Here is a 14,458-nt window from a genome sequence, read left to right as displayed (position 1 = left end):
GTGGGGGGTCGAAAAGGCAGGAAGGAGAGGGCATCCTTCCTGCCATTTTTTTCTTGCATGCAGGGAGGGGGGGGTGAATAGCAGGAGGGAATGGGCATCCATCCTGCCAATTTTCACTAGTGGGGGGAGGGGGGATTCCCGGTGCCACATTTGACGGGGGTCATCGCAAGGAGGGCTGTCATTGATGGGAAGGGGGGCTGCTTTTCTTTTTTTTAATGGAGCAGATATTGTGCGTGTATAACATGCACAGCATCTGTACCCATTTAAAAAAAAAAGGTGTCCTGCCCCAAACAGCTGAGCGACAGGAGGCTGCTTTAGGGGCTTCCTCCTGCCTCTCAGATGCTCTGGCTTCCCATGCCGGCTCTGCGCATGTGTGAGAGTCACTCTCACAGCCATCAATCGGACGGCAGAGTCAGGGATTATGATGAACCTCCACGTGAATGATTTTCATGCAAACTCTTTAGTGTATGAATAGCTCTTTTTTGAATTGGCCAAAAATTGTATTGGAGCAGACCCACACGGTCTTACCGATCCTCTTTAGTGCATCTAGGCCCTCATGGTTTTTTACCAGGTTGCCAGAGCTTTGTGCATCCTGCTCTTATTAATGTAAATTACACATTTGGGTTGCTAAAGAAAGGTGGGGGTGGGGCTAGGATGGAATGGAATGGGGCAGGGCAAATTAAAATCTTTGGAGTGGGGGATGAAAATCTGTGTCAGCAGTAAATAGATAGCCAATCAGCATTGCCCCATGTCTCTCTTTCCCTCCTCCAGCACTACCCATCTCTCTCTCTTCCTCTTCTCCCTCATTCAGCATTAACCCAATATGACATTACCATCTCTTTTCTCCCCAATCCAGCATTAACCCCATTCTTTCTGTGTGTCTCTTCTCCCCATCCAGCATTATCTTGTTTCTTTCTGTCTGTTCTCCCCCCCATCTGGCATTACCCCATTTCTCTCGCTCTCTTCTCCCTCACCCTGCATGCCCCCATATTTCTCTAACTCTTCTCCCCATCCAGCATTATCCCATTCTCTCTTTCTTTCTCCCTTATCAGCATTGCCCCATGCTCTCTCTGACTCTCTCTTTCTGTTCTATTCTCATTCTCTGCCCCCTCCCTCCCTCCATTCATCCAATCCAATCTTAACATCACCTGCGAAAGATTAGAGAAACTGGGCCTCTTCTCCCTCGAACAGAGGAGATTGAGAGGGGACATGATCGAAACATTCAAGGTACTGAAGGGAATAGACTTAGTAGATAAGGGCAGGTTGTTCACCCTCTCCAAGGTATGGAGAATGAGAGGGCACTCTCTAAAGTTGAAAGGGGATGGATTCCGTACGAACTTAAGGAAGTTCTTCTTCACCCAGAGAGTGGTAGAAAACTAGATCGCTCTTCCGGAGTCTGTTATAGGGGAAAACACCCTCCAGGGATTCAAGACAAAGTTAGACAAGTTCTTGCTGAACCAGAACGTATGCAGGTAGGGCTAGTCTCAGATAGGGCACTGGTCTTTGACCAGAGGGCCGCCGAGTGTGCGGACTGCTGGGCACGATGGACCACTGGTTTGACCCAGCAGTGGCAATTCTTATGTTCTTATGCTTTTTGATCTCTCCCCTCCTCCTCTTACAGTTGGGGTAGGCCAGAAATGATCAATAGTAAATAGCAGCATGAAGACACACGAACAGCTTGACACATTGCCACTTGCTGTACCAGTCACACCCCTTGGATGCAGTAATTTTACATCGGGGGCGTGACTGTCAGAACTAGTGGCAGCATGGTCCCGTGCATCATCACGCTGCTATATGCCTCTTCTGCTGACCTGAGAAGAGATTGGGCTCTGCATCAGTTGTCATAGGAGGTGAACTGGAGAAAGTCACAGTTGGGGCTGGGAAGACTTAGCCCCCACCCCAAGTCTCTTATACTGGGTGCCTATGATAATGCCTTTGAGCTGAGATGCATTTCTGTTTGAGGTTCTTGTTATGTCTAAGATGTGCTCACTGTGCTTGTTTTCAGGAGTATGTGCTCTTGGCCTCTCGCTCTTGTTGGCAAGCTTGAAGAATGTGGTGGCCTATATTTTTACTACTGATGGGTAGGTATCTGAGCAGTTTTGTGAATCACACAGAGCACAATGGGGCAGTTCTCAGGTGCTTGTGTTGTTGCAAGATGCATATGACACTTTTAGTGTGTGCTAACTTCAGTAATTTTCAAAGAGAAATGTCCCAGTTTTTCTTTGAAAACCGATTTCAACAGATACACTATGGGCTGAAGTCAGCAATTGGCACTGAAACTGGTGCTGAAAAATTCATCTCTAAGGGAGTGCTTAATTTAGGATTAGAGAATGGCATGGGGAAAAAAATCTGTCCCCGTCACTGCACCGTCACCGGACCACCGTTCCCTTCATCGCCCCGTCCCCACCGTTCCCTTCACCACCCTGTCCCCGCAGCATCCTCCCTTCCCTCTCACCACCTCACCGCCCTTCAGCAGCCTGAGAATCTCCCTCCCTTCCCCTTACCTTCGCAGCGCGTTAGTAAAGAATTGAAACTTAAGGGAGGGAAGGCGCGCAGTCACCGATCGCGTGTGGCCCCCTCCCTCCCTATGGCCAAATGTATCTCCCTCCCTCCCCCTTACCTTCACGGCGCTTTCGTAAAAAACTTACTGAAGCCAGCGAGGCCTGCCCGCCTGCAGTCGCGTGTGTGTGGGCGGAAGCTTCTCCTCTGACGCAACCGGAATGCTCATTCTTGCTTCACAAAGACATTCCAACCTGGTCAGTAGTTTCACCCTATATGGGCTTCTTCATGGATATCTATATTTTAAATATCTCCCTCTAACCTACTTAATGCTGGCACTCTTTTCTATCTTTTTATTTTACAGTTATGTAAACCAACCAGAAGACCTTGGTAATTGGGTTGTATATCTAATTTGTAATCAACTTGAAACCTTTATCACATAAGAACTGTCCACAAAACATGGAAAAATACTTGTTGAAATCAAATTTACTGATTTCATATTAAATTCACATTAACAAGCTGTGACTTACAAGAATTTACGATTCATTTGACCATAATAATTACAAGTCAAAGATCTTGATGCTTTTTTGGAGTGTGTTTCTGTCTCTCTCTATGCTTATTTTTATCTCTATTTTGTTTATTTTAATCATTATTTTAATTCTATCTTTAAATTATTTATTCATTACTTGTTGGAATATTTCATTTCTATCTCTATCTCTACCTCTGTCTTTTTATTTTATTTTTCATACTGTTTCTTCAGGTACTTTAGTTAGATTGTGAGCCTTTGGGACAGTTAGGGAATTTCCAAGTACCTATCTTATTTATTTAGTTTTTATTTATTGTATCTTTAATGCATCATTTTTGTAAACCGCTTATAAACCTCACGGTTGTTAGCGGTATATAAGAATTAAATTAAATTAAATATTGAGATTGAAGTTCACATTCCAACAAAGACTCCGGTGCATTCATATTATAATGACTTATATATAGAATTTAAAGAAACAGCAACAATTCATTTTCTGAATGTAACCCTTAGGCAGATAACGTATGCCAGCAATAAATACATTCTTGTTCCTTCTGGGCCAAAAAGCTAGGAAAATCACCGATCCTTTATTCTATTACAAAAATAGTTTAACTTTTCTGTAGTGTGAGAATTTGCGTCCAAAAAGGCATTATGGGAGTTGTTTCTTAATGACTCCTAATAGTCAAACAATGCTCTATATACTGCATGTTCTGATCTTAAATCAGGTTATATAAACACTATATAGCATAAATGAATCCTTTCAGAATTGCTCTCAGGATAATCCCTCGATAGATTGGTAATGCTGGATGTGTAAAGACTCCAGTCTCTGACACACATCCTCAGACCAGATTTATGAAAGAAATGGTCAATTTTCAACATCTGTTCTTAGGAAAAGACTGATGAGAAAAGTTTGCTAAATTTAGTTTCCACCCAAATCATCTCCATGATAACATTCCTAAGGGACAGTTCCTTCAGTTAAGACATTTGTGTACTACAAAGGAGATTTATATATCAAGTGTCCCTCATGAGGAAATGATTCGGGGATAAACAGTATCCTATAATAGTTCTCAACAGAGCTTACAGTATAGAAGAATGAAATACGCTATGATCCTCTCTTAGAACCGGTAAAACACCAACATGTTTTTGTACAGGGCTGGCTCAACCATTGGACCAAGTGAGGCTCTGGCCCAGGAAATACAGGGTGCCAAAATCCCCAGCCTCTGAGCTCACTGCTAGTGCTTCACCTGGTTCAAAACTCCTCACCCTCCTTTCTCGAACCAACATTTCTCCCTATCTCTCTCCAGCCCCAAGTCCTGCATTGCTCTCTCTCCTCCTCTCCTCCTTCTCCCTTGGCCCTCAAAATATTACCTTGCTTACCAGTAGCAACAGCATGCATAGAAAGCTGCTTTTAGGCCTGCACTGATTCATATCCCGCCTCTCCCTGATGCAATTTCCTATTGGCAGGATATGGCATAGGGAAAGCCCAGGGCTGGCTGAAAGCAGCTTAAAGTGCATGCTGTTGCCACTGGCAAGCAAGGTAATGTTTAGAGGGCTGTGAGGAAAGGAGGAGGGTTGGTGCGATGACAGACTAATAGCTGGAGAGAGAAGGGGAGAAATGTTCTCTTAGGCTTCTGCAGCTAGAATCATGATTGTTGCTGTTGTCCAGGTCTCACCAAGTCTGGGCACCTGGACAACAGCAACAATCATGAATGGGAGAATTGTTGGATTCTGGGGTAGGGGGGGGAGGAGGGATAGAAAGCTTAAACTTTGGGGTCAAGAGGCACTGCCTTAATCAGCGTTGTCTCAGGCACCCTAACCCTTTGAGCAGGCCCTGTTTGTATATTGTGTATTTGGCTAGGGCATTTACAATCAAGATGACTGTTCAATGACACAAGATATTTAAAGACCCTCCACATGTTGCTTTTCAGCAACAAAAAAATTCATGGTATTCAGTATGGCCATCGTAAATGTAGTGGATAATTAAATTCATGGCGGTATATCAAAAGTGAACTATGAACTATCCTCCTCATTCTATAACTAGGTGCCTACTATTAGTCACCAACCCTCAGATTCTCTATATGGTGCCAAAAGATTGGCAACAAAATTTAGGCACGGCGTTAACATGTGCATGCAACTAAATTGGTAAATGAGCTATCTAGTGTGAATTCATGAACCGTAACAATAATTGCACTTAATTGGCACTAATTAGAATTTATGCATGCATCTTGTGCGCTATTCCATAACACCCCATGCCTAAATCCTCTAGCGTGTAGCTCAAAAGGGGGCATAGCTAGGGGAGGCGCATGAAAATATAAGTTGGGCATGCCCTAGGGCATTGCAGGAAAGTTAACTCCCTAGACTCCACTAAAAATATCTAAACCTCAAATCTAAATTTTTAAGATAAGGAGCACCCTCAGCGTGAGTTTGAAAGCTTTAAAGAGCAACTCAAAGAGCAGCTCTAGTGCTTAGAATAGCAAAGCCAGCAAACACTGAGCAGAGATTACCACTCACTGCCAGCTGCACACCATCATCTGGGTGCTCTTGTGTGCTTTAAAGTGCAAGTCAAGTGCAAACAATGTGCAATAAATAAATATATATAAAAGTGGAAGACAAAAAGTTCACTATCCTGCAATGCCCCGAATGCCTAACCCACTGACCTGAACAGAGAATGAAAAAATTTTTTGCACTTGGCTTCCACTTTAAAGCACACACCCACGCTGTTCCTTGTTACCCTGGGCAAGTCACATAATCCCCCCATTGCCCTAGAGCTGGTATTGTGATGTCATAATGCCTCATTCCACCAGTGCCTAAGAGCCAACCTCATCAGTGATGTCACAATGGCTTCATTGGCCCACTTTTACAACATTTTGATTTCTAGAGTAGCGCAGTGGTTAAAGCTACAGCCTCAGCACCCTGGGGTTGTGGATTCAAACCCACACTGCTCCTTGTGACCCTGGGCAAGTCACTTAATCCCCCCATTGCCCCAGGTGCATTAGATAGATCGTGAGCCCTCCAGGACAGAGAGGGAAAATGCTTGAGTGCCTGAATAAATTCATGTAAACTGTTCTGAGCTCCCCTGGGAGAAACGGTATAGAAAATTGAATAAATAAATAAATATAGAATACTATCACTTGTGCATGTTGCATGCCAACTTACAGTAGACATTGACTGTCAGAAGAGGACACACCTATATTTTAGCATGCCAATGCACCTTAGTCATGCCTAAGTACCATTTAGAACTGGCACTAAGCACACCCCATGGTGTTTGATTCAAGGTGCCAAGTTATAGAATTGCCCCCTTTGTGTGCTAGAGTCTTTGGTTTTATTTATTTATTAGGAGATATTTACAGCCTTTTTGAAGGCGTTCACTCAAGGCGGTGTACAGCAAGAATAAGTCAGACATAAGCAATAAACAATTACAGCAAAAATATTCAAATTACAGTACAAAGTATGGAATAGTATGTTACATTATAATATCAACACAATGAGCAATAAAATATTTTAATAGACAGCATAGCATGTAAGCTAAGCAAGAGTATATAGATAGAGAATAACAGAGGTTAGAAAATAAAGGACTAATACATGTGTGCATTTAAAGGGGTTGACTGACACAGAACATATCACCTGTGAGAATATGAATGTTCCCACTACCTTTGTTGGGATCTGTCTGTGGACTGCCAGTCTCAACATGGTCCAATGACTCATGAGTGCTTGTAAGTCACAGCTTCTTGATGTGAATTCAAATATTTTGATTTTGAGAAGTAACTTTTCATGTTTTGTGGATAGTTTCAATATGATCAAGCTTCCTGAAGAGACCATAGACCAAAAGCCAGTTTGGAGCATCGTTGTGGAGCAAGATTGATGAAAGTTTGATGACAATATTGAGGGGGTTTATTGTGAATACTCTTCCCAAGTCTGAGAACATTTTTTTATAAACTGGTTTTGATATTTTTATCATTGAAAAATTGGGTGGGGGGAAACCCCAATGGACAAGAGAAATGCCGTGATGAAATGTTTTCTGATATATTCACTGGATATTAAAGAAAAGGGTGAAGGTCCGTGTAGTCCACCAGTTCCATTTTTTTTCACACATACTGTAAAAATGGATGGATTTGCAAAAACATTTTGCTAAGCTAGGAAGAAATAATTTTTAGACTATAAATCAGGTCTTCTATAGTTTTATTTTTTTGACTTTGTATAAGCATACAGTATTTCAAAAAAGGGAGCAGGGCTAAATGTGTGCATCAGCATTTGCACACCACTGAGGCTGGTTCTGGGAGCACTGTTTCCTCTAAGCTGAACGGGAGTCCTCCAACTGCATTCCTATCACTGGAGGGTGGTACTTCAATGTTGTGTGTTCAATCTCTAGGGACAGGCAGGTTCTTTTGGAATCCTGCAAAGCTTGCCTGTCCTCACTATTGAAAATGTGATAGTGAAACAGTGCCCTCTTCTATAGGTGGAGGACTCCTGCTCAGCTTTGGCTGAATAGTGTTTGGAAGCATTTTACTACTATCACTACATATCATTTATAAAGGTACATAGGCTCCTGTGGTGCCTTTAAAAAATAGGGATAAAATAGGTGCCTTTTGGACTTTTCACAAAGACTGCTGTTAAAAAATTATCTCTGCAATTGCCTAAGTTCAATGTTGTTTTTATGGAGAGCTGATGTGGGAGGTGGAAAAAGCTTGCATATGTTTCAAAATCAAATGTACATGCACTGTTTTCAGCCTCCAATTAACAAGGCCCCTACCTATCCAGGAATGTCTGTTTCTAGTCCAGTTACTGTAAATGTGCACATATTGTGACCGCTGATTCATAGTCTCAGCCACTTGAGGGTGACAGAGTCTCTGTTTCAGCAATGAGACACCAGGCCACTGACCTGAGACGTTCATGGGCTTGCTTCTTTTTTGCCCATTGCAGCTGGAATGAAAGCGGGAGGCCATTTCTGGCCCTGACCTGGTACTATTTTTTCTTATTTAGAAAATGATTGTTGCCTCTCAGGAAGATCACAGGCTATGGATCTTAAGCTGACACGTGTTAATTTCTATCTCAAGATCAAAGTATTGCTGTCAGTCTATCGTAGTGTTCCCAAATCGTTCCTGGAGTCAGTCTTTGCCAGTCAGGCTTTCAGGATATCCACAGTGAAAAAAGATTTGTATCCAATGGAGGCAGTGCAAGAACATAAGAACATAAGCAATGCCTCCACTGGGTCAGACCTGAGGTCCATCGTGCCCAGTAATCCACTCACGCGGTGGCCCAACAGGTCCAGGACCTGTGCAATAATCCTCTATTTATACCCTTTTATCCCCTTTTCCAGCAGGAAATTGTCCAATCCTTTCTTGAACCCCAGTACCGTACGCTGCCCTATTACGCCCTCTGGAAGCGCATTCCAGGTGTCCAACACACGTTGGGTAAAGAAGAACTTCCTAGCATTTGTTTTGAATCTGTCCCCTTTCAACTTTTTCGAATGCCCTCTTGTTCTTGTATGCAAATCAATCTCATACATACTTATTGTAGAAATCCTGGAAACCAGACTGGCAAGGGAGTACGCCAGGACCAACTTGGGAAACACTGGTGTAGTGCAATGTTGCTGGGTTTTTGACTGTTGTAATTTGAGCTGTGAAAAGTTTATATTTCATCACTAGGTTGTGTGTTGATCTGATGATGTTGGGTCTGTATGAAGACCGCTGCAGTGTTAGTCATTCTAAGTGATCCTTCTACCTTATGGCCAGAAAATTAATTGAGGGGGGGGGCAAGCACTAGTTTGTCTCTCTCTCCCCCCTGAGAATTTTGTAAATGGGCTTCAGCTACAAAAAAACAAAACAAAACTGAATGCTTTTGAATTTGTGCCCCTATTTTAAGCCAAATTTAGGACCCCAAATTTTCAGCTGACAATTCATCTTAATTTAGGAGCTTAAAAGTTATGGGATCAATATTGAGCTGGCGGTGGCAAACATTTCTTTCTTTATTTATTTTTTTAATACTAATCATCGCCAGCAAAGTTAGACCTAGAAGTTCAGTGCCGGCCAAGACCAGCCTCTTGCATTGACTATCTGGGTACACGCAGTCACTGAGAAGTTAACTAGTCACTGGTCAATATTCAGACCGGTGCCTGGTTAGCTCAGCAAATAAACCCTCCCCCCCCCTTTTATGAAGCCACGTTAACGTTTTTATCGCTGGCCGTGGTGGTAAAAGTTCCAACGCTCATACGAATTCTATGAGTGTCGGAGGTGTTGATGAAAAATGCTATCGCAGCCTCTTAAAATGGGGAGAAAATTAGGCTAACCTTTTGACCAAGACCAAATGCAAGGTTTGTACCATGAGCTTTGTGGGCCTTAGGGTTGAAATCAAGGGTGTGTGTTGTCTATACTCATCATGATTAACTGTGTGAGAGGGTTTCTACCTGGCTGACTGACTCTGCACATAATATTCAATGGCATTTAACTAGATTGTGCTGCTGAATATCATGTCGCTATCTGGTCAATGTTGAGGCTTCCAGATAACTTCCAGGAGCTGCAAATGAGCCAAATAGTCAGTGCTGGTATGCAGATATGGGCCGGCACTGAATAGTAGGGTCTAATTCATCCCAGGGAGGTCAATGTTTAAAAAATCATTGCCAATCACAGGCTGAATATTGCCTGGTGTGTATACAGGAGGTAATGCCCTGCCATCAAGCCCAACTGGAGACACAATTAAGTTATGACTACAGCTAAAACAGGTTAAAAATTAAGTGCCCCCCTCCCTTTTTTTTCTCTTCCTCTGCAGAGAGATTGTGGCCTTGGTTAGTAAAGTAGTCCCACTTTATGCTGCTTCGCTTTTCTTTGAAGGTATTGTGGTAAGTAGGGTAGCATGAGAAAATATAAGCCCAGTCATGGTGGAAAATGGGACATCAAGTTGGGGTGTTCACATTCTCCTGTGTATTTTACAAAAGGCTCTGCTGAACTCGGAGGCTTTTGTTAAGTACATATAAGCTCTAATGTATCAAGTGTGGGGTGGTCCGTGGAGAACTGGCATAGCTGGGGAGGCAGTGGCACCCAGCATTGCTTCGCCGTGCGCCCCCCCTGCTTTTCCTCACCACTTGAGCACCCGCCCCTCGCGTACCTCTTGAAGTGTTCGCCGGCATGAACAGCGTCTTCCACCACCTGCTCCAACCTGCTGCTCGGCTCCCTTCTGATGTCACGTCCTGATCTCATGATCAGGAAGTGACATCAGAAGGGAGCCGAGGTGGAAGATGCTGTTCATGCCAGCAAACATTTCAAGAGGGGAGGGGAAGAGAGTGAGCCTGGGTGGGGGAGGGAAGAGAGGAGGAGAGGCACCGTCACCTCCGTGAAGATAGCATCTGGGGCGGTCCACCCCCCTTATTACGCCACTGTCAGTATGGCTATCATTATGTTCTCATGATATGCATGTAACTTATAGTATTCTACATCTTACAAGCATAACTTTGTATTCCGCCCAGATGCCACCCATGTGTACATCTACCTACAAACTATGTGCAATTGGAGATATGTACATAGTTGCAGAACAATGCCTTTGCAGTGTATTGGCATATATGTGCACATACGGAAATAAATTCCGTAAACTGTGTCCAAATTTGAGCACCCCAAAAATTGCTCACTGGGCCGTGTTCTATAAAAGGTGTTCTGATTTTGATGCTCTTTATAGAACAGCACTTAAGGAGGAATTCTCCAAATGGTGCCTATATCAGCGGCGCTTATCCAAATTTCACGTGCAACTCCAACATTTTTATTTGACATTAATTATCATTTTAATTGAAAAGACCATTAAACATCAGTTTGAAAAAAAACCAACCCATTAATTAAGCTGTAATTGGCGTTGCGTGTGGAATATAGTTCGGTGCCTACCGACACCTAACTCGAAGCCTACTGGTACCTACTGATGCCTGATTGAAAAATGGGCATGGTTGGGGTGGAGAATAGATTTAGTTTGACTTAGGCACCAGGAAATTAGGCCAGGAAAACCCTGGCCTAATATACCAGTGCCTATCATAATGGCGCCAACCGATGCATAAGCTGAGTTAGATGAAATTCTTTAAATGACAGCTAGAGGTTGATTGACAACAACGCTGAGCGGTGCCTAGGAGTTAGGTGCCATTTATAGAACCAGCCCCTTAGCACCATGATCTGTGCCCAATGTTTAGGTACGAGGATTTACGGTGACCCGTGAAATGCACGCAGGGCATTGGTGTGCCAATAATTCTGCCCCGACATTTGTGCGCAGGACAAATGCACACTGCCCTATGCCTTCCCATTTGCGCTCTGAGGGTGTGTGTGGGAACCTTTACAATGATGGGCTCGGGGGGGTGTTCAATGCAGACGCGCTCTGAATTACAACATTGCCGCAAACCCCCTCCCCACTATGCTTACAATTGCGCTCGACAATTCCACTCCCTTCATGCGCGCATTTGTCAATGTGTGCATTTTGGCTGAGCAGAATTGTCGATGCACGCATTTGGTGGAGTGGAATTTTCGGTGCATGAATTTGACGGAGCGGAATTGTCGGGGCGCAATTGTCCTGCGTGCTATTGATGGTGTACCGGATTTACAGCAACGGAAAACTGGTGTAAATTCTCACATGCAAATTAGGCACAGATCCCATTCTACAATCCCACGTGTATCTTTAGCAAATGCCCATGACCTGCCCGAGTCCCTCCCATGGCCATGCTCCCTTTTCCGTTGCATGCTAAAAAAATGTATGCACGCATTTGTATACAATAGCACTTAATAAGATGCATGTGCACAGTGGCATAGGGAGGGTGGTGGGAGGCATCCCCCCTCACCCTCTTCTCCACCCCCCCTGCCACATGTCCTCCCCATCCATTCCCCCATACCTGTTTAGCTTCCCTGGCATGAGCAGCATCTCTAACTTGCTGCCCGCGCCGGCATTGGCTCTCCCTCTGATGTCACTTCCTAGCCACAGGACCCAGAAGTAACGTCGGAGGGGAGCACCAAGGTCGGCGCGAGCAGCAGGTTGGAGCTGCTGTTCGCACCGGTGAAGAGCTAGAGGTATGGTGGCAGGAAATTGACGGCGCGTGGCAGGGGAGGAGTGAGAAGGAGCAGGGGGTCGGAGAGGAGAGGTGCTGGTGCTCCCCCCATCCCCCTTTACTACGCTTGGTGCCCATTAACACCAATACTTGATGCTAATTGGTTCAATTCAATTGCATGTGCAGCCTGAGCAAGTGCCCAGATTTATGCGTACAATTTTGAGCGCCATTTGTAGAATTTGGGAGATGCTACCTTAACGTAAGCACCCACGTCATAGACCTACCCCACTAGTACTGGAAGTGAAAGTGTATTGGAAGCCATTGTCTGCTTTTTTCTCTGAAAAGTCTGATGTCTCTTACCATGTCACATTTTGTCTTTATTCCCTTCCTGTGTTTCTTCTCTGGCCACTATTTTCTTCTGGTTTTCTTTGGCCTGACTGTGATGCCCCCTCATAGTGTACTGCCGCTGGCATCCTGAGAGGAACAGGCAAAGTGAAGATTGGCGCCATCATAGAAGCTCTGGGGTATTACATTATCGCACTGCCTGTTGGAATCTCGCTGATGTTTGCAGCCAAACTTGGAATTGTAGGTACGGTGTGCTTTATTTACCTATTCTCTGTGAGGTCATCCAAGTGCCAGTGTTTTAATCCTCCTGTCACTGTTCATTCTATATATGTGTCCAAAAATTCTCAGCTTCCTCTAAGCCAGGGGTGTCAAAGTCCCTCCTCGAGGGCCGCAATCCAGTCGGGTTTTCCCCAATGAATATGCATGAGATCTATTTGCATGCACTGCTTTCATTGTATGCTAATAGATCTCATGCATATTCATTGGGGAAATCCTGAAAACCCGACTGGATTGCAGCCTTTGAGGAGGGACTTTGACACCCCTGCTCTAAGCCCATGGCTGTGCTTTATCTGTAAAATATGCAGCTCAGATAGCAAAGCATGGAGCTGTAATTTCCCCATTCTGTAATGGAATACTCAGCGTAAAATCAAAGTTGGTAAAGCCCAGAGATGCATTCCCTTCTGCACGGCCCCTTCTCTCTGTCAAGAGTACCACGCAGAGGTAGTCCCTGCCCTCCAGAAGCAGACTTACAGCAACAAGCAGTGGGAATTGATCATGCACGTGCGATGCATCAGGGCTGACTAATGGTAAGAAGGAGTTAAGCCCAGAGACCTTGTCGAACTCCCGAGCTGCAACTCATTGTCACTATGTTAGCTCTCGACCACATTGTGCCAACTGGCATTGACTGGTTTAACAATCACACTGTTGAACAGTGCAATATGGAAATTTCATACAAGCACTAATCCATAAGGACTGGTGATACCATTGTCACCCTATCTGGTATTGGTCCATACCTTTGGTTCTGAGTTAGGAAGGTTTATATTAGATTATGTATGTTGATTGCTCATATTGGCACCTGCTATTTTAGGTTCTTGAATGTTGTAAACTGCTTTTTAGCCTTATTTATTTATTTAATTCGTTTTCCATCCTGTTATCCCCAAAGAGCTCAGAATGGGTTACAGGCAGTGTTCCCGCTAAGCTGCGCTGGGGTGCGCTGGCGCTCAAAATATTACCTCGCAGCGCACAAGTTTCTCGTCACAGCGCACACAGTGTAGAGCACAGTTCTTCAACCGCCCGTCCGCAAACAAAATCTTGCCGGTCCGCGAAGGATTCGGTCCCCGCCGCAACGAAAGGCCGGCGTCAGCTGACTTGCAACTTCCTGTTGCAGTCGCTGTGCCGGGACTCCTGCCTTCGCCGGGACTCCTGCCTTCCACCGCGTTTGCCTCCTGCCTTGTCTCCGCACCTCCAGACCAGCAGCGGCAGCTGTGTATGCTTTTAACTTCGGCACAGAGCTGCCCCTAATCAATAGTTTAGCGCGGTTTCATAAGGCAGCCTCGGGGCCTTTGCTAGGCCGGCCCACATCGCATCATCGAAGCGGGCCGGCTATCAAAGGCCCCGAGGCTGCCTCATGAAACCGCGCTAAACTATTGATTAGGGGCAGCTCTGTGCCGAAGTTAAAAGCATACAGAGCTGCCGCTGCTGGTCTGAACTCTTGGGCCGCTGAAGGAGGGCAAAAAGCAGCTGTCCTGGAGGTTTCCCTTCCTCTCGCCTTTACAGGTTCCTTTTTTCCACCTTTTTTTTTTCCTTCAAACGGCAACGGGCCCCAGCATCGACATCAATCAAGTAAGTTCCACTGTCAATCAAGCGGTTCTGCTCGGCCAAAGCTTCCCCTGTGACATGAGCCACCCTCAGGGGAAAGAAAGTGACCCACAAAGGTGAGGGGAAGGGGGGCAGATGATGGAAGTTGGGGGGGGAGAGAGAGAGAGAGAGAGAGAAGGGGCAGATGATGGAATGGAGGAGATGAGAGAGAGAGAGAAGGGGACAGATGATGGAAGTGAGAAGAAGGGAGAGAGAGCAGAAGGCAGATG

The 14,458-nt window shown here is 44.8% G+C and overlaps 1 protein-coding gene across 1 annotated transcript in view; it reads left to right on the top strand.

Annotated features, from left to right (window-relative positions):
* The window catches only part of LOC117349271 (multidrug and toxin extrusion protein 1-like), a 113,115-nt gene that overhangs the window by 86,384 nt on the left and 12,273 nt on the right, over positions 1–14,458 (top strand). The window contains exons 12-14 of the mRNA XM_033922500.1: positions 2,006–2,081; positions 9,788–9,857; positions 12,483–12,615. Of these exons, the coding sequence (XP_033778391.1) occupies positions 2,006–2,081; positions 9,788–9,857; positions 12,483–12,615 (279 nt within the window). The remainder of the gene's footprint in view (positions 1–2,005; positions 2,082–9,787; positions 9,858–12,482; positions 12,616–14,458) is intronic.

This window comes from Geotrypetes seraphini, chromosome 15 (assembly GCF_902459505.1).
Source record: "Geotrypetes seraphini chromosome 15, aGeoSer1.1, whole genome shotgun sequence".
Taxonomy (NCBI): Eukaryota; Metazoa; Chordata; class Amphibia; order Gymnophiona; family Dermophiidae; genus Geotrypetes; species Geotrypetes seraphini.
This window is presented reverse-complemented; position numbering and strand designations above follow the sequence as displayed.